General features: G+C 42.3%; 1 protein-coding gene across 1 annotated transcript in view; it reads left to right on the top strand.

The window, feature by feature from the left end:
* fbxl17 (F-box and leucine-rich repeat protein 17) overlaps positions 1-20,559 on the top strand; it is a 214,185-nt gene extending 193,626 nt beyond the window's left edge. Inside the window, exon 11 of the mRNA XM_070963623.1 lies at positions 18,292-20,559. Within this exon, the coding sequence (XP_070819724.1) occupies positions 18,292-18,429 (138 nt within the window). The 3' untranslated portion in view covers positions 18,430-20,559. The remainder of the gene's footprint in view (positions 1-18,291) is intronic.
* The last annotated feature ends 581 nt before the right edge of the window (positions 20,560-21,140 follow it).

Below are 21,140 nucleotides of genomic sequence, written 5' to 3'. Positions count from 1 at the left end.
CATAATCCCAATGCTGGTAGGCCTCCATATGGTGAGTGTAGCGGTGTGTTTTAATGAGCCTTTTGTTTTCAGGTTGAAGCTAAATTTTACATTTGGGGTTTGGGCTGAACAAATTTAAAAGCTCTCTGCTGAGCAATAAAAAGTGCAAGAAGAAGTTGGCAAGGAAGCAAAGGAGGGAGGAGAGAATTTGACTTACAGTCAAGGCCTTTCACCAGGTTGGGAACTCATCATTTTTATTTCTTCATTATAAAATCAGTGACATCTGCGTGTCGCGGCCTCCAGGTTGACCTTATGGATTTCTCTGATAAAAATGCCTACCAGGAGATCGTTAAGTGCGACCAGAACATCGGTGTATCATATTTATCTATTTATACTGTAATAAAATTAAAACATATGAGGGTCTGACGGTGACCCCATATGTGAGGTCTCAGTGATGAAGCGGTGGGCTCGATTCACATTATTGCGGACATGAATGTGTATCTATCATATTTATCTAGGAGTAATAAAGAGTAACTGCATTACATAGCAGGTGATCACTTAGATTCCATTTTCATTTAGTTCCCCCCCGCCTCACCGACTCAGTGACCCAACAATCGATATCTACAGCCATGCTAATAAAATCTCTTCTGGAATGACCTAGATTTTTACCGGAATAACAATTTTTCCTAGTTTCTCTCCACCTTATGCTGTCATGCTCCAGCCCTCGCAACAAACAAATTCACCCATCCCACTCCTCTTATTTATCTGCCCGTCTCTCTCTTCAGATGTGATATTCATACTCATCATTTTGCCTGGAGGATGGAAAGATAAATAATTATCTTCCCTCTGCTCAGAGGGGGGAGTTTGGGAAAGACACAGCTAAATAAAGCTGTAATTGGTGCTATTAGAGTTGTAATGGAGTGTGAATCGAGCAGAGACAGGGTTTTGACAGTTTCCAAGGTCAGGTACATTACCAGCTCTGAATCACAGAATTAATTCACTGCATGCTTGGCCCCATTCACCCGTTTTCTCTGTCTTCTCTCTTCCGCGCCCTAAAATTGTGGTTAGCATTGCAAATGAGCCTGGAGTACTGGTGAGGATTGGTCAGGCTTGTGTGGGAAAAAGACCAACTGCACCAGCTCCTTTCTTTGTTGTTGTTGTCGTTGTTTTTTCATTATGCTAGGCGAGAAAAGGAGTTGCAGTGGATAAGGTCAGGTTTCAGGAGGAGGCAGAGGAATAGGGGTAATACTAAGTTCGCTCAGAGCAAAACGAATAAACAGAAATAGGTTGTTATTACCGAGGTCACAGCGAAAATGAGAGCTACAGAGCGATTTAAAGAGGTAAAAAGGTGAGAGGCAGAGACAGACCAGGGGAATTGTGGTTATCTACAAATCAGCCCACGGGCAGCAGTGACCATGCTCTGCCTTCTCCTCACCTCCTACTCTCCTCTTTCTCCTCCCCTCTGTCCCTCAAACCTCCCGCTCTCCTCTCGAGATTCTGGGGGCAGCAAAACAAACTGTTGTTGTATTAATAAAGAAGTCAGGCAATTATTGGTCTTTCTCCATCATTCTGTGAGCAACTGTGATCTGATTTTATGCAGACAGCATCAGTCTGCAGACAGCAGGGCACAGTGAAAGGAGTGACCTCGCCGAGAAGTTGGAGGTGTACAGCCTGTCGCCTGCAGCTCCTCATCTAGCAGCTCAGTGTGGCTGCTCCGTCTTATTCTATTACTCGCTGCAATATTTCACACTGATCCGCTGTCAAAAAATGCCGAAAATGACCATTGTTATAGGACGCATTTTTGATGAATGGTGGCGGTAAGTGCAAAGCTCACTGACAAACACATTACATTTCCTGGGACGCCTTCATAATAAAGGTCAACTTGTGTTTCGCCAGTTAAAAGCTTGAAACGGGACCCTGCAGCAGTAGGAAATGACACCCAGTTCATCATACTGCAAATATATAAATATTGCAATACTGTCATAAGTGAGCCACAAACTCAATCACCATTATGTTATCTCACTAGGCGATAGATAATGTCTATATATCTATATAATATCTATATTGACTTATTATATATATATTCAAGTTTATAAATTGCAGTTCGGGGCACTTTGATATCCTCATTAGGGTCACTTTGACACGGTCGGTCACGGCTGTTGTCTAATCTGTTGTAGAACTGCTGCTACAAACTACATTTTGTCAAGAAATATGGCTTCCATTCATTTTTGGGCCACTTGGTTGGTGAAAAAATTAGAGCTAGGTGTCACAGTGGTTATTTGTATTGCACGCTATCTCTCTGTGTAAATGGATCAAATCAATATTTTAAAGTTCTTGGCAAAATTGTTTTTAGTATGGGCTGTGCGTTTAATTTGCCCGTGAATTTGTCTGGTTTGCATTTGACATTTCAGCCTCTAGCAGTGTTGTATCATGCTTTATTTGTGTATCACAGCAGTAAAATCCGGAGGCATGTCCAATTCAATCTCGGTGCAAACTAATCTCATCTCTGCACTTAATGCAGTTCTGGGAAAACGCAGAGGCTCGGGGATAACTCTCAATTCCACAAGGTTCCCACATAATGAAAGTCTTGTGCAAATTACTTAACTTTAGATTTCTCTCAGCCACAGCTTCTCTTCTTTATGTTGACAAATCCATTTGAATTTTTTTTCCTCATGCCTCATTTTATTAAAATCTCCATTGTTTAAAATAAGGACGTCGCTGCGCTTTCTCCGTGCATCCATTTCTCTTTCGTTCTTCCGCCGAGTGTTGACAGCATGAATGACCGACATATAAGGTCAGCAGTACTTCCTCTACAGTGAAACACGTATTTCCTCTCTGCTCTTAGCTTGTTCAAGGACTCTATTGAAGGTTTATAAAAAAGCATAAGACAAGGAGGTGAGTTGAGGCAAAACTACTGTTGTAGACCGTGTTCTCTATTAGTTTTGGATGTTATTTCCATACGATCGAGCTTGATACATTTTAATTGGTCTTAGCTTGACCTGTAACAACCTCCATTTATTTAGCTCAACTCCAGGATCTACACACTTGAGGAACCATCTCAATATTTACCCATCAACCAACTACTCTGCAAGCCAGCATACTGTAGCTAAGGGGTCATTGACAGTGGCCCCAGCCTGAAACGATTTTGCTTTTGCCTACCAGCCATGAATGTTTGCATTGTGAAAATAAATTGTTATATGTACTTACACACTGTGGTCTGCTTTGGCAAGTAGTCATTTCCCATGAGAGCTGTGTTGACAGCGTTTTGGACATATTGCAAATACTCCAAAGTTAATATTTCCCTTACAAGGACTTTGCTTGGTTTCCATTCCCGATGTGTATGTTGCAGGAGTTTAGTTCAAATAAGTCCAACACAGAGGTAGAAAAACCGAGGCTAGGATTAGAAGTGACAATATCACAGCAACAAACAGATGTTTACTGTTCAGAGCTTAATCACCTTTAGGAATAGCCTGTCTGTCTTACAGATGTGCAGCCTTTAGAATAAATCATGTTTTGTCGTCTCTGTATTTTTCCTTCTCTCGCTCCCTCTCTTTTTTCCTTTTGCCCGTCTCACACTAACTGATGTGGAGTTCGCTTTCAGAGTGGGACCCCTCACTTTTAGACAAATACAGTCTTGTGATAACCCTGACACACAGCACGGACAGCCCAGGCAGCCCGCCGCCTCAGCAGCGCGGCTCGGCCCTGTGTGAATTTGTTTTGAATTGTCAAAACGCTGGGAATTTTAATGTAACAGCTTCCCTGAATGTCACAGGACTTAGAAAGTGTAGAATTCATTTAAGAACTGTTAACAGGATCCATCTGGCTCTGCTCATGAGGAGCTGTGTGAAGGATCGATTTCCTCCGTCACAGTTTATACAAACGTGCTTCTGTACTGTATACATTTTACTGCCAGGCGGCCCGAATTTTGTGTCCGCTGCCATTTGCACTGATATGAAGAATTTTTTAACTGTACAAACACTGAGCGAGCACCAAGCACAGATCTGTGTGAAGTCTATTTGATTGTCAGAATATTTTCTGATTTCGACTCTCCTTTCAGTAGCTGGGCGATCCACAGATGTTAGAGTGTGGAATGTGTGTGTTTGACAATTTTCATCCCTCTCCACTTCCCGACACATCTGTCTGAAGGATTTTCTTTGTATCTCTGTGTGTTTGTACGTGCTGCAATGCAACGTGTCTGTGTGTAACTGTGTGTGTTCTCCGAGAGGAATTTATGTTATTTGCTGTTAACACAGCTCATAATGGAGCATTGAGATCAGAACCCCTCCAGGCCCTGGCAAATGGCGTGCTCCGCCTGCCTCAAATGATTACACCCCTCTGCCCTCAGGGCCAAACGACCCCCGTTCTGACGAGGAGAAAGAATGCGATTGATCCAGACTCCCCAAAAAATAATCAAATCAATTCATTTTGTCCTCTTTCAGCTATGACTCTGTGCCAGTCTTTTGAAGTATTCAGCTGAAAGACTCAAGGAAAAAGTGCCTTAATCTTCTGAAAAACGGATCCTTTTTGCTCGCATATGTCAGAGCGTGTGTCTCAGAGAAGCCCAGCTCCCCAGTGAGTCTACTGTTAAATGTTAGGTCCTCTCTGTGGGAGGAATTCATCTTTCTACACTTCCTCAAACACAATGGACCGTTATGTATTAATCCAGGCTCTGCTTTGGAGTGATGAAACTCAGTGCATTAGCACCAGGGGTGATTTTCAAGCTAAAATTACAGCGATGCCGTAACAACGTTCTGCTCTTTGAACTGGGAGACACAGAAAGACAAACACACATAAACATGTCAAACCGACACAGATTCAACAAACGCTAATGCTGCGACATTTATAGCTTGTTTTGGCTAACCACAAAATTAAGACAAGTGTGCCAGTCACATGGTCGGGGATCTAGCCGTAAGCTTTGTGGGTTTGTGCAGAGACACGCTGAGCAGTGTAAGTCATTGCACGCCTTATCTTGACACTGTTTTCATATGTCTCCTATATAGGTTAAGTTGCTGTTTTCCACAATGGGCCCCTCAGGCCACTCTGTGAACATTTAGCGCCTTCAGTCTCTGTTGATGTATCACTTTGGGGATTTTAATCTTATTCAGCCTCAGTGGAATGTTTTCCTCACAAGCGTTTTCACAGCTTGCTCAAATCTACCTCTTTTTTCCCTCCCATCCTCTTATCTATTCTCTCTCCTTCCTTCTTCTCTTGTCTTCGTCTTCCTCTCCTTTCTCCACATCTTTTTCATGTCCCCCCTCTCCCCTCTCCTCATCTGCCATCTTTTCCCCCTCCCTGTTTTTTCCACTACTTCATTAGAGTGAAAACAAATGGGCAGTCCAGCTTGTGAAACAGAGAGGGGAGCAAACTCACACAGTCAGCACGAAACCGGACTAGGAAAATAATGACACCGACTGCTACCGGCCCCTTCAGGGACAGCTGGTGCAGAGAGTAAGAGTTATCATAGTAATGGAAGAGATGAGGGAGGAGAGCAGAACAGAACGTAAAAAGGGGGGCTTGAGGAAAGAGAAAATGAAAAAAGACTAAGAAAAAGAATGAAAAGATGATTTAATGAATGACAGAATCTGAGAGAAAATAAAAGCAAAATTACATTTTTAAAAAAAGTGTTTTGTGTAAGCAGTTTTGAAGTGTGCTCCCATTACCTGAGCTGAGGTGGAGCAGCGTTTGGGGAACAGGTATGAGCGCTGCTGCACCCCCAGATAGAGCAACCAGACAGACCTTGTTAAAAGAACAGACATCCCAATCAATATGGCCGTTCCACGGGTGCATCCAGCTGCCGGGGACTATACACAGATAGGCACGGCACAGCAATTTGCAGACATAAACAAGGCCTAATTGTTCAGGGCCTGGAGGTTTGGAGTGAGGAAAACAAAGATGAAGTATAGTGTAGAGTTAAGAGGCATTTTAAGTCTCGTTTAGGAAATGAGAGTTTGGGAGTTCAGCGAAACTTTCTTTGATGAGTGTTGTTATTGTGAACGGCAGGGATCCTTAGTTTAAAGGCTCCTAAAGTGAAGGGGAATTAGGAGAAAAGATACTGCATGCACAGCATCGAGTGTAGGACAGACAGGTTCTCTGGTTCCTATTTTCCAGGCTTTGGTCAGACTTGAATGTTCAAAGTCGAGAAAGTAGTTTGAAAGAGTCATTTGCTATTTGTGATTTTCAGTGTAATCTTGGAGTCTCATCCCACACAGAAGAGCTGTATTGATTGGCGGTCTTAACTGAAGCCGCCTCCCGATCATCCCTTCATCTTGTTTCTAAAGGGCAGGAGCAAGGGACAGTGAAGGAGAGAGGGTGAAATAAAGTGAGACAGAGTTCACTGAGTATCTGAAGGGAATCTCAGAATTGCCCTTCAACAAAAATCTACCAGACACACACACGTAAACCTGACCTCGCCTGGATCACATACACTCACTGACTCACATACACACTGGTGCATTTGTTTGCCTCCTCTCCACCTTCTCCTCACTTTATTTTTACCCCTCTTCCCTCGTTTTGTCTCTCTCTGTCTCCCTCCCTTACCCTCCTCTAAGCAAGGGCAGCCAAGGTTGTTTGAATTTTGGATGCTGCACACATCTTTTGTTCATTCAATTAGTTCATTCAAGTTGCCCCCTGTCTTGTCTTTCAGCCTTCCCCCCTTTTTCTCCTCCCTCATCCAGTGCTGTTTACTCATCACAACAGAGGTCAACATAATCGCATGGAGTCATGGGCAGACAGTAGACGAGACTCAGTGTGGTCTGGATACTCAGACTTGCCAATCCTGATATGTTCTTGGGCAATAACTAATGTTTGGCTCAATATGTTTTTTCCTTCTCACAAACATTGAGGGAGACAGCAGGTGGTCACAGCCCCTTTTTGCCTGCAGGCACAGTGTCTGACTGTGTTGGTGATGAATTAGCTATTTAATGCTAATGAATGTAGCTCCCTTTGCTGAATGCTATGTGTGTACAAATTTAATCCAACCCCTGTTCCAGTCGGGACACTGTGTAAAAGGTAAAGAAAAACAGAATACAGTCATTTGTAGTCATTTAAACACTCTACCTGATGGAGTAATATTGTTTATACAATCATGTGTTCACAAAGTGGTGAACCTCACTCCATCCATTATTGCTTGTGAATGACTGAGCCTTTCCAGGACGCCCCTTTCATACCCAAGTGGAATGTTCCAAACAGGCGTTTTTGGAGCATTGAATTTGGATGGATTGGATTTTACTGGGGTTGTATGTAATGGACCAGCACAAAATAGTAATTTTGAAGTGAGGGGTTTACATGGTGTTTCATGCAACCCCTAACTAAGTTCAGGTGGCTAACCCTAACCCAACCAGTTGCCTTCAGAAGTCACACAGTAGTCATAGTCCACCAAAGTGCAGCTTAATCTCAACACAAAAACACAAGAACTCCGAGTTTGTTAGAGAACGTTACCAAACAAACAGCATCATGAAGACCAAGGACAATTATTAGCTGTGCACTGAACTAATGTGGACTTTATTGAAGAGTGGTCAGAAGAGAGCTGTCATTGAAAGGAAGACATCAGATGTCCTGTTTGGAGTTTGCCTCAAGCCATGTGGAGACACATTAAACATGTGGAAGAAGGTACTCCGGACACATGAGGCTTTGTGGCTCTGGTACAAAACGCTACATTGCACATCACCCTCAGCACACCATCATGCTGTGGGGATGCTTTTCATCAGGAGGTAGTGGAAAACTGGTCAAGACTGAGAGCAAGATGACTGAAGGCAAATACAGGACAATTCTTGAAGAAAACCTGTTTCAATCTACAAGAGACTTGAGACTGGGATGGAGGTCCAATGATCCGAAGCCTACAGCCAGAGCACCACTCGAATGGTTTAAGGCAAAGAATGTTAATGTCTAAGTGCAGCCCAGTCAAAGCCCAGACCTCAATCCGATTGAGATTCTGTTGCAAGAGCTGAAAATTGCTGTTCACTGACAAAATCTGATCTGGAAAATTACAGTCTCTACATGTACAAAGCTGGTAGAGACATGCCCCAAAAGACTGCCGCTGTAATTGCAGCAAAAGGTGGTTCTACCAAGTATCGACTCAGGGGGGTAAATACTTGTGCATCCAACAGATGTCTGCTTTTTGTCTTAATTATTGTTTGTGTCACAGCAAAAAGTATTTTGCACATCCAAAGCATTATGCATGCTGTGTTAATCAAATGGTAAAGAGCCTGAAGTTGGAAGGGGGTGAATACTTTCGCATGGCCCTGCGTAGTCTTTGTACTGTTTTCAATTGAGTGTACGTCAGAAAGGATTCGCAAATTATCACATTCTCTTTCATTTATGTTTTGCACAACTTTTTTGGAATCAGGGTTGTGTCGCCCCTTACGGAATACACAAATTTAATACATCCAGATGGGCTTTGGAAATTTTTGTGGATAAATATCAATTAAGCCTCTGATGTCCAGCTTTATAATTGATCAGAAAGTTTGCCAATAGATGTGTAAAGCTTTGAACAAGTTTTGCTGTTCTGCAGAGGTAGGAGAAATGTTCCTTTGACCTGTGGCTGCTCAGAAACAGGACAGTTTTCACCCGAGAGCTAAAATGCAGAAAACAAAGATACAGATTTATCATGCTGTCAAGATTTGTGCTTGTACTGACAGTGAATGGGACAAAAGGCTGAAATCTGTGTACTCAGTGTTTTCATTAGCTACAGTAGAGCTTGACTTGAACGGCAGTGTTCATTTGACTATCAGAATCAGAAAGCCTTTATTAGTCCCCCGGAGGAGAAATTTCATTTCAGTTACATCCCGTCCAAGAAACATGAAAAGAACAATGACAAAGAACAATATTCAGAATTAACCCATAATAATATGAATAACAGTAGGTGTGCAGCTGTGTGTGTAACTTCAGCTGAAACACAAATCTAATCGAGCTCTCCTTGTTCTAGAGTCACTCTGAATTTGGTGTCGTGGCGCTCTTTGAATGGACTGGGTCAAGCTGTCCTTGTACTCTATTTATTCTTTGGAACAAGGGAGTCATGCGAGGCAAAAAAAAATTAAACACAGTAGCTCTGTTGTGATTATCTTTAAGGAATTCTGCTTGTGTCTGACCTCTGGTAAGCCGCTCTGGAATTCCCTATAGTTTCTGGAGGTAGGTGTGTGTGTGCGCTTGTGTGTGTGTGTGTGTACTGTATGACCCCAAATAGTCCCTGCAGTAGGAACATGAACTCACCAGCTCTGTCTCCATCTCCTCTGTGTTTGTCACTCTGTCACAGCCCCTTTCTTGTCCAGTGTTCGTTCTGTGTCTCTTTGTTTGTTTTTAATGACGCCCTCCTTTTGAATAATGCACATTAAAAGTTCAGAGCTGCTAAACTTTCACTGTGAACAGTTCTGTTTATTTTTACCACAATCTGATATCTTGAAGTCTACTCAATCCGGAACAGACCCGTGAACACCCACAAGAACCCAAATTGATTCAATTACATGAATATTAATAGATAGAAATAATCTGACAGAGACTTGAGGACAGTCAGACCAAATCCAAAAGAGACCCAGGGATAATTGGACCCAATCCAAAATGTGGTCAACTTGAATAGACCTCATTACAGCTCTCTCTGTCTGTCTCGCTGCAAGAGCCATATTTTTTTCCTCCCATGATTATGATGCACCACATGATCAGAGCTAATAGAGAGTCCACTCGGATCCTGTCGAGTATCAGACATATTGACCCACACACCTACAGTAAGACCTGCTGTAATAGAATGGGACCCTGCCTGGACTCAATTAGACTGAATATAATTTTGACCAGGACTGAATCAGGTCCCTGGTCAAATTAGGACGTAGTGGACATGTGAGGACTACCTTCTTGGACCACAGTATCTTTTATTTTAGTGGATGGTGTGATGTGTATAATGTATGTGGTGAAAAGAAGAATAAATCTCCCATATCATGATATATTATCACTTGATAACAAAAGTTAATTGTGGTTGCATCCGTATTGTGCGGACTTTGTTTTTCTCCACTTCACATAATTACAGAGTCATTTCATGCTATTGTTTGGCATGTTTTGCCTTTATAGCAGTTAATTTGACGTGTTAAATGCTAAATAAATAGGCGGTTATCAGCACGACTGCTACCAGAACATCAAGTGTAACTCTACAGCTTGTTAGTCCACAGTGTCACCGCAGTGCCTCCCATTTTAATTAGCTTTATTTCAGCTCTACCTAATAGATGTTAGCTGTGATAGCGTTTGCATGTTTTCTTTTCTGAGACCAACAAATAAATTGTGGAAAGCCTCTTGAGTTATGGAATGTTTTCCTCCAGTCTGCAGAGATAAGAAGGCCTGCGCAGAGAGAGGGATTGGGCTGAGCCTCGCACACATTCCTTTAGTTACCTTTGTCACGCGTGATGGAGTGTGGGGTTTACAAACCTGGCCTCCAGAACCTCTTTCTCTGACCTGTTCAGTTGAGCCCCCATTCCTCCTCATGTGTGTGTGTGTGAGAGAGAGAGATATAGAGAGTGTATGCACTGACACCCTGCTTTTCAGTTCTGCTGCTGTCTGATATTGTGCAGGGATGAGGGTGTGTGAGCGGGACCAGACCTTAGTTGTCGCAAGCGGTGCCTGACCTGGTTTTTAAAAGCACATTCAGAGCCATGCACTGCAGATTTCTGTGAGGGTCGCTTGGCTTTCTGAGACTAAATCAAAATGTTTGAGCTCAGGCTTTCCTCGGTAAAGAGCAGTCTATTCCTTAAGCTTCCAAGCCAATGCATCAATAGTTCATTTAGAAATATTGAATCCTTCAGAATAAGTTTGTGGCAACCTCTTTTCTGTCTTGAAATCCTCTGCTTTGTTACTTTCTTTCTTCTCCTTTCGTTCCTCTCCCTCTTATCAGACACGGAGAACTATCTTTCAGTTGTCCAGTCACTCGTTTAGAAACTTTACATCCTGGGCTTTTCCTCTGAGCAGTTTAAAGACGGCTGTAAATCTGCCCTGTTTAAATCCAGACTTGTTTAAGATGCCTTTTACTAAGACCTGATGCACTGCATTCTTCTGCTCCCTAAACAGGCTTTTTAAACATTTACCCCAAATGTATTTACTGGTTGACTGATACTCTCTGTACATGGGAGTAGACAGGGAAAGGGGGGTATTTGTCTCTCTTTATGGGCCTGGCTCTAGCGATGGCTGCCACATGGCCAAACAAAATGGTAGGAAAGAAGAAGAGGAAAAAAAAGGAAAAGAAACAGAACCCTGCAGACCTGTGCTGAATTTAATGAAAACACAGAGGAAATAAAAAGAAATAGGGCAGTTTTTATTAAAAAAAAAACAAAAAACGATCGCTGAACATGTCTTTGTTTTCTGGTATCTGCATGCGCAGTCGTTCAAATTCGGCTCTCACGTTGTTCTAAATCAACAGTTAATGTTTTATTTCTTTTCTCAGGGTCATTGTTGCTATGAACAATACAAAGCTCAGTGGGTTTGATATATTCAGAAGGAGCGGAGGCCATATTTTTTTTGTAGCCTTCTATTTCCTAAACTCTCTCCCTCTCTCTTTCTTCCATTTCCCTCCCTTGATTGCTGGGAGCTCTCAGAGGGTGTTCTCACCACGCCGCTCTAATATGATATGCATCTTCATGTTTGTGTATCTGATTATCGATTTATGACCCTGTTCTTCTTTTTTTTCCCCACTGAGAATGTGAACTGCTGCTACATTAGCCGTCTTTACGACGTCTTTTACAGCGCTTCTTGCTAGGGGGAGGCCCGGCGCTTGGGGTAAATGTATATTTTACGTGGTGATGGAGTGCATTTGCATCAGAGGATCAGTCTTAGAAAAAGAAAGAGCTCACTCACCGTTAAGAAAGAGAGAACATGAGAGCACTCCGGGAGAGAGCAGAGGGAGCTTGCCCTCACTTATCTACAGCCGTCACTTGTAAAAGTAAAGGAGCGGTTGTCAACAGGCGCTCACACACAGACACACACATACACACACACACACACACACACACACACACACACACACACACACACACACACACACACACACACACAACCAGATTAGCTATTTACGTGTACTGTACAGTATGTTCAAATAACAGCATTTACCCAACAGCATATCAGGCATACATCTTTTTGTTTTCCCCTCATCTCTCTCTCTCTCGCCCGCTTGTAAACCCTGACAGCGGCACATTACCCGTCAGCATGCATTACACTGCACTTAGATCTACATAGCAGCATCTTTGAAGTTAAAATGGGGGAAAATATCATAAGTATAGGCCTCGCTCCAGATAGCTGTGGCTGCGCTCCCAGATGCTTCTCAAAGATTAGAATCATCAGTGAGCAGTGATCTGCTCTATCATATGGCTCTCCTACAGACTTGGCAGCAGGTCTGGAGGAGGGGTTGTGCAGCTCAGTACACTGGATCAGGACTGTATGGGGTAAAAGAAAAAAGAGCCAGAGCCATATATCTACAGCAACAGTCAGTCACCAGAGGCCCCGGTGCTTTCTGATATCGTTTTTAAGCTTATGTTGCCTAGCAACAAAATATTGTTAAGCACGGCTTTGCCCAGTAACACAATTTCACTGTGGGAAGAAACAGCTGAATCACTGGTTTGAAGAAGTCGGTGGCTCGTGTGCTGCAGCCAGAGGACTCCCCTCTCTGCCAGCCCGTTACCCGCAGCATCTGCTCTGACCTTCATGTCCAACATCAGCTCTGAGCCACAAATGCCAAGCAGGTGTGGTGATGTCATCACATCTCATTCAGCGTAGCACAGCCATGCGAAGGGCGCACGGGCTTGTTCGGCAGAGAGAAGAGTTGTAGCTGTGGAGGAGAGGGTTTCTTTCTCAGAAGGCTGTTTGCAGCTCTGAACAGACTTACAGTAACTCTGGTTGTAATTTCTTGCAGTGGAGGAGAGTTAATGGATGCTGCGATGTATAAACGCCTCTGTCAACTGATTTTCTGTCAACAAGATTTTCTTTGCACTTGGCAACTGAGCGAAAGCATTCGTCATTCCAAGATGCCAATTAATTGAAATAAATCTCAAACCAGGTACAAGGAGTTGCTTTGTTGTGTAAAATGTATACAAACTTGGATTTAATTGATAGTAAAATAATTATTTTCTCCAGTCTTGATTGGCTTTTGCCTGTGCAATAATAAGATGTTTCAGTCATTTGTGTCGTATGTGACAGTAATTACATATCAATACTTAAGGTTTACACTCACAGTGTTATCAGCAGGAGGAGTACAGGTCAGTGTCTTTTCATGATTTCCATCAGAATCATCTTGTTGAAATGCAAACATTTAGCATTGCCGCAACCAGCAATTAAGAAATGATTCAGCGTTTTGATTGGGAACCATTTTGTGTGTGCTGTGTTTGCTCAGCAAGTGGAGCTGTACTAAATTAGCATTAATGAATGTTATGGCCTCCCATCAGCTTGACAGGTCTATTCTTTAGATCTGTTTTAATTGTAATTAAGCCCTGATTAACGAGCTGGGGGATGTTTCATTCTCTTTTCAAAAATATAGCATAATATGTTATGAAGGCAATCAGGGGTTTGTCATTTTGTCTGCTAATGAGGCTCAGCCATATGTCATAACAAACTTAACTTCCCTCTGTGGCAGCAGCTTTTGAAGGTTTCGGTTAAGCTGCTCTTCTGCTCCTACTGTCGTCCTCTGTGTCAGGAAGTAACATGTGGCCATCTTTGTAGGCAAACCGCAGACGGAAAAAACGGGCGTGGGGTTGCCCCGGGGGGTTTGGGCTTAAAGAGATGGTTGTGATTGTTTGAGGTTGTTAGTACTCACCACAGTCAGTGGCAGCAGCAAAATGTATTTTAGCCACCTTAAAAAAGGTCCAACAAATCCATACCAGTTTCAGTGTATGCTGTATTTAGTGTATTTTCTCTGCTCACCTTGCCATCAGACAGCCCTTACCTTCAGGAAAATCAAGGCGGTTTGATCACTCGCTCCAGAGCCACCGGACAAAAACAGTCGTTTTATCTCGCAGAACATGGGAGGTGCAGCTTTACCGCTGCCCCAGTCAGTTAGTTTGTTTGTGTTATTGTGACTTCACTATTGTGAATCCAAACTAACCCTTTAAAACACAGAAGTCACACAATAACTCAAACAAACACCTGAGGTGCATCGCTCTCTGCCTTGTTTCCTGTCATCTCCGCACTGCTGCTGCCTCATAAAGGCATTAAATGTCCCTCAAGAATAAGAGAAAGAAAAAAGAAAAGCCAGGGTCATCCAACATTACATTAAAGCAAATGATCAATATTTGAAGCCAGTTGCTCACAGTTGACAGACCAGACAGTCAATGAAAAGCTCTCATTTCATGATTCGAGATGGTCAGACACCCGGGTCAAATCCCAAAATGAGGAAGAGAAAAGCATTAATCCTTGCTTCTGAGAACCAGTTTATTATTAACAATGGCTTGATTTGTTGCCTTCGCAAGGATTTATTTAACAGTTTGTTTGTTTTTTCTGAAAAAGATGAATATAAAAGACGTGATGTGTTTCAGCCATTGAAATAACAGACTTTACTGAACAATAACCATCAGTCTCAGCCTCACGAACCACAGAGAAGCGGAAGATGTGGCCACATTACGAACAACAAGACATGTCTGCAAGTTAGAGCAGCTCATCAGAATCTGCAAACGAGTTGATGTAATTAACAGACAACAACCTCAAACGAGCAAAAACCGGAAAATGTGACGGAAATGTTGCATTTATGTTGTGTCATTTATTAATATGAGGAAGGTTACAGCCTCCTCATTGGTCCACACAGCTCTGATATTTCCACTGTTTTTCATCTCATCAGTGGACGCTTCAGTCTTTTTTGTGATATTCAGTGTTTCCACTCATTCCCTGTTTTATGAATTGAAAACATAAAAGTAGGTGGATGCAAACACAATTATTTTGAATCCTAAAATGCGCTCCATGGGTTACTTCTTATCTCTCAGTCTCATGAATGTCAGAAAAAGGCATTGTCATGTCCTCTGTGAAGAAACATCCGAAAGATCTCCTGTTTTTGCCAGAATGATCAACGTTACTGCTTCACTCGCTAAGTTTGGTCTTTTCAGTACAAGAAGGAACGTGATACTTTGTTTTGTAAAGCTGTCTGGCGACGTGTATACTCCCATTGTCTCATAATAACAATGTGACTTCTTTGAGGCATTATCCTGAAACACTGTTTATTAAAGCATTGTCATTTTTTTCTGTTTTTTATTAATGAATTATTGTTCACAGCATTGTCAGTGTTGCTGGAATTTTCCCATTTTCACTCTCACAGCCAAGATAGATGGGGCATGGACGCGGTGTGAAACGGTTGCTGCATACCTGCAGCAGAGCGCGTCCATTACAATCAGCTGAAGCTGCCACACTGACCACAGCAGCCAGAGAATCAATCAAATCAATGTGTCACCACGATCCTGTACTTAAAACAATCTAGATAGTTAATTCAGGACCAGTTAATATAGCCTACGCTTCCAAACCCTGCATAACCAGCTGCATTATCATTTGACAGAACTCAGTATGCACACAGTGAAGCTGGCACTCAACCACACGCTATAAAGACAGTCAGTGCAGCCTGACTCGCTCTGCCTCGCCTGCGTGACACCTCCCATCCATGCCCCGTGTTTTTCGGCCCTTACTCTCTCTTGATTTCCAGCGTTTGAGGTGTCAGAGTATGATTTCAAGTTTAAAAGCCCTCTCCCAGCCTCTGTTGTGTTCCTCTACAGCACTGACTGGAGTGAGGACTGAGGCAGGACTGGGACTTTTTTTGCAGTTTTTCTAAGAATTGTCTGCTCAGAAAAGGAAAAAACAGATGAAAGTATGAATGACTTTTTGGCCCCGTGGTCTTGATTTGATTTGATTTTTCCTGTATCGATGGTCTCCTGAAAGAATCTGTTAAGTCTCTGTGTGTTGGCGTCAAGAATCCGAACCCGAGCTCGCTGTTCCTTCCTTGGCAGTCAAAGGGAAAGCTAACAGGCTGTTGTTGCCTTTTAGTCTTATTGAATTCACTTGTGCTGTGCAGAGTTTCCATCTTCTTTCTGTGACCCGAGAGGCATCGGTGGTCTGTTCGCTCAAGCGCGCTTATTTCTCTCTCTGATTTCACTGGTTTCATCCTGACTCGGTCTGTTTTTTGTTTTTTTTTGGTCCATCTGTCTGTCCATTTGTTTTCTCAATTTCTCTCCTTGACAAGAAATGCTGATACCGACCACTTAAAGAAATTGTGTTCAATGACAAAAATGAACGACTTAGACAGAAAATGACATCCAAGACAGTTCATAACCTGAGCAAGAGCCAAGGAGCTCTTACCACGCAGGAATTTTCTTCCAGAAAACACAGAAACCAAGGGGCTCTCGGGCAATGAGCTCGGGGAAAACTGTGAAACACTGTGTCACTGCTTTGGCAACAACAGATGACTGTGTGCTCAACATGTGTGTGAGTGTTTATACATCATTTCCCCTGGAAAGTGTCATGCTCGCGGGTGGGCGGGGGTTGGTTCTGGGTGGGTTGTGGTTAACCCCTGAAGGTCTCTAGGGTTACTCTGCCTCTGTGTTTTGTCAGATTCTCAGGCTTTTTCACTCTTGGCTCTAAGTGATGGCCTGACAGAGTGTTAGACTGGCAAAGAAGTGCGGGAGTGGCTATTAGCTGCTTGTCTTTATAGTCCTCTGAGAACAAGAAAGCCTCATTAGCCTGGTGAGCTCAGCTGTCCTCTGGTGCTAAACCCATTGCCATAGTTCAGTTGTGCGTGTGTGTGTGTGTGTGTGTGTGTGTGTGTGTGTGTGTGTGTGTGTGCGAGTACATACACTGTATGCTTTTAAGAAATTGCCTATCCTACATATTAGTCTAGTAAACTGCTATTTTGAGAGGGCACTAACAGTTCAATCTGTGTTTCTCATTATCTTAATAAGGCATCGTGGGGCGATGCAGAGACGGTCGACAGATTTTTAAATTACTCTATTTAAATTAAGTCATTTAAAAATCTGTATTTATCAGACCCAAAGCAATATTTCTGTTATATTATGTGGCTTTAAGATGATTGCCTTTTTTTTTTTAACATATATCTTCCCAGGACTCCCTGGAAATGTGTTTTGATACTGAGTGAATGACTCCTGAGTGATTCTGAAGTGATGATTGGTTAAAGTCATAATATGCTCAGTGTGTTAACGTAGGGCTGGACTGGGCAATTATCAATATTGTTAATATGTGATCTACCTAAATTTATTAATATTACAGCTTTGATAAATGCCTATAAAGTGATAATGGCTACGACAATCGATGACATCTAACCAGAAGTGCAAATAACCAGTGAGCTGAGGAGCCCAGCATCTTAAACATTAACATTAACATTTCTCAAAACAGCAGTCATGTGCTCATATGAACCATAAGACAGGTTTTGCTATAATCATTTCTCCACTTCATACTGGCTATTTAAAGGTCCTTTCATAATGCACTTTCAAGGTGAATGATGGCGGACCCAGTCCACAGTCCTCATTCCGTTATATTGAGTTTATTTGAAGTTAATGTCAGGCTTCAGCAGACTGAGTGCGACAAATAAAGTGGGGATCTTCCAAAACGTTGGTCTTTGTGGCACGAAATTCCCTTTCTCTGTCACTGTCCCTCCGCTGTAGCTCAGCGTGGAAATATGTGTCTGGGGAAACAGAAAGAGGGAATACTGGTTTGAAACGATAGTAACTTCTTAAGATACCCATTTAATTTGATTAACTCAGACTGCTGAAGCCTGCACAGAGCGAGGACTGTGGACTTTTTCCCTCAGTCACTCCAGTGGAAACAAATCATAAAGGGGTCCTTTAATGGTATGAAAAGGATTAATGATTACAGCGAGGCAAAGCTGTTTTAATGAACAGCACAGATGAGCCCCCTGACTATTGTTTTAGGAGGGATTTGAGAAACTCCTTAAACTGCTCATATTGTCATCAAACAAGACAAACATGGCAGAACAGACCAAACATGACAAAACAAATACAATTATATGTGCTTGACCTTGGAAACAGGTCACTTACTCACTTGTTGTGGGGCTTTCTGCCATATCACACCATATTATCTCAGTCTTCATGGAAGCATAGACATTCAAACTTTCCACTGCTCCTTTAAGCCAACATTGGTGAGAATAATGGAGAGTTTGAACAGCCATAGTTCCTTGATGAAGACTGTGCGATGTGGTCAAAAGCTCTGGAAAACAAGAGAGTAAGTGGACTTTGAGTTTGAATTGCCAACATCCACAAATGTTTAAAAAACAATTATTGTGAAATATATTGTCATTGAGGTAAGTCGTTTTATTATTATGTTGTGTGCACGTGTGTGTGTGTTTTGCAGGTGAACGAGGAGACGGTGGAGAGGCTGGTGGTCCAGTACCCTCACATTGTTTTCAGCACGGTGATGCAGGACTGCAAGAGAACCCTGGAGAGAGCTTATCAAATGGGCTGGAGCCCCAACACGTCAAACACTTCGTAGCTACTGCTGGATCACACACATGCACACACACACACACACACACACACACACACACACACACACACACACACACACACACACACACACACACGCACACACCCGTACACACCCGTACATAAACACACAAACATATAGCTACACAGAGGCCCTACTTGTGTGCAGACACAAATACACATTATGTGCAACTCAGTCATGTTTGCTTCTCATCCACTGTTCAAACATGCATGTGTACATGTAGCTACACACTCACACACAAAGGTCCAGTTCATCAACTGCTTCATTAGGAGCAAATCTCCCATTTTAATAATTTAAGGAATATTGGCCTCCTGGTATTTTACAGTTAAGTGAGACTTCATACACATGCTGTACCGCTCATCTGTTATAGTCTTGATTGAATCGTCCTCATCATAATCGGCTGCAAGCCAGATTACAGCCAACAATATAGTGTACTTTCTTAGACCAGAGCCTGAAGTGATGAGTTAGTGTTGGTGCAAAAGCAGTGCACCAACAAGTGTTATTTGATATAAGTGTTAAGTCTTAAGTCCTCCGGGTCACCTTTGATGGAGTGAAGGTGAAGATGCATGAGCAGAGACGGTCTGGTCTTGAAAACAATCCACGCTAGTGCATCGTTAAATCAAAGACATTCAGCGCTGCCAACGGACCAGAATTGTTTTTACTGAGAATTATAAATTGATAATAGTTTGTCGCACCGACTGGAAGCGATTTTCCCGAGCACCTACGTCAGCCCTCTGCAGTGTTTACTTCCTTCAAACTGAACTCTGCTGCTGCAGTGAGATCACACAAGACAGAGCAGAGACTTGGAGGTCAGGAGACGATGTGCCACGACTTCAGTCTGGAAGACAACTGAACTGTGAGGGCTTCTGACCTCACTTGAGGCATTTTCAGAAACCTGTGATGTTATTTTGTCCAGTTAGAAGATTTTTTCCTTTCTTGGATGTTCAGTACAGTGTTAAAGCCGTTTGTGGACTCATACGTGTTGAGATTGCCAACAAGGCTCCATTTGAAGGACAGAGCTCTTTGCTGTGACTTAATATGCACATCGTCATGGTACAGAAGAAAGAATGAGGTCAGAAACAGTCAAACCCTGGCAAATGCATGGCAGGAAAACGGCATTGCTTACATCTCAAAAACTGCATGTTTACATTGAGATCTTCACCTTATTTTTCCAGCTACAGAGATGTTGTCTACAGATGATCTGACATTACAAATTAGCCTCTGTACTACCTGGGAACAATGCTCCTTTTGATGCCATGCATAGATTAAGGGTTGACTGAGCATTACCATGAGTCAGTAAAGAATGAAATCAAACCATGCTTGAAATAGAAGTTGCCTTTACCTGAAAACGCTGGGTCGAGTTATCAGAATATGTTAACCACAACCACCGCGATGACAGGTAAGAGGACACGTTGCCTTAAGTGGTTCGCAGGTACTCGCCATCCAATTAGCAACCTGAACACGACCCAGAATTTACTAAAGAAATGTTTATCTGCTCTTGAGTTTATCTGATACCATATTCCATTTATTTGATCTCATATATACGTATAAATAAATACTGTGTGGGATTTACTTAGCCTAATATTGGTTTTGAGCATATACTTGTAACATTATCTATGTAGCAATTCAACGAGGGATTTATCTTTCTTAGTGGTGTAGGATGTAAAGAAAAAACTGGCTATAGAAGTTGGTAGGTAGGAACTGATCATTTTTCATCTCTTCTATAGAAACTCAGTAGTGTACAGTTAAAAATGCAAATAACCAGGGTATTTTTCTATGGTGTGAACCAGCTCTGGGCTCAGCCTCCACACACTGTCGCTCAGATACGAACAATAGCTTACTGAGCTTAGGGTTTGAGTAGAACTGTAAACTTTCTACAGCATATAGAGATTTCAGACAATTAAAAACATGTTCATTCTACCCTTGTCAGGATTTGTAGACTTAAATCGATGGAGAGTTTCTCCCTCAGCCTGTTTTTGTTCTGTTTCTGTTCTTTTGTAATCCCCATATGCACTTTCTTCTCTGCTAGATGTTGACACACTTGATTCCTGATTTGTTAAGGCAACCGTAAATGACTGGATTTACATAAAGATGAATAAAACACTATTACTTCAAGCTTTTTTTTCTCTATTCCTTTTGTATGTGTGGAATTGAGGCAGGAGAAGAATATACAGAATGACAGCGGAATACTTTTACGCTCATTTTGCATCATCGATGGACTGCCTCAAAGTTTTTTTCTGCAGTTTTTCCAGACTTTTTTTTATTACATCAAGTATATTTCAAACCCTAATACCACAGGGACTATAATGATAGACGTAGTGCAATTTAAATTTAACACAGATTGTGTCTGTACTCTCAGGTGGAATGAAAATAAGGACACCAGCATGTTTTCCATCAGAACTAAAGGCCTTGGAAAGCACAAGTATGGCATGCTGACGCCTCTGTATTGTTAGAAATAAAGATGTTTTCCACAGATATTCATGCATTGATAATGTCTTTTCTACTGAGCGCCATGACACAACGGTCAACCTGCATTTCCATTAAGGTACACTTGTGATGTCAAGGTCAGAAACTGTTGTGACAATCACAGGAGCTTCACATCTGAGACAAAGTGAGGAGACATCAGCTTGCTGCCCAGCAAGAGAGCAAAGGCCTCAAAGAGCTGAAAAGCTGTCACTCAATATGTCCCCAATCTT

Source organism: Chaetodon trifascialis, chromosome 6 (genome assembly GCF_039877785.1).
Source record: "Chaetodon trifascialis isolate fChaTrf1 chromosome 6, fChaTrf1.hap1, whole genome shotgun sequence".
Lineage (NCBI taxonomy): Eukaryota > Metazoa > Chordata > Actinopteri > Chaetodontiformes > Chaetodontidae > Chaetodon > Chaetodon trifascialis.
Note: the sequence above shows the minus strand (reverse complement) of the source record. Positions and strands in the feature narration are given on the sequence as shown.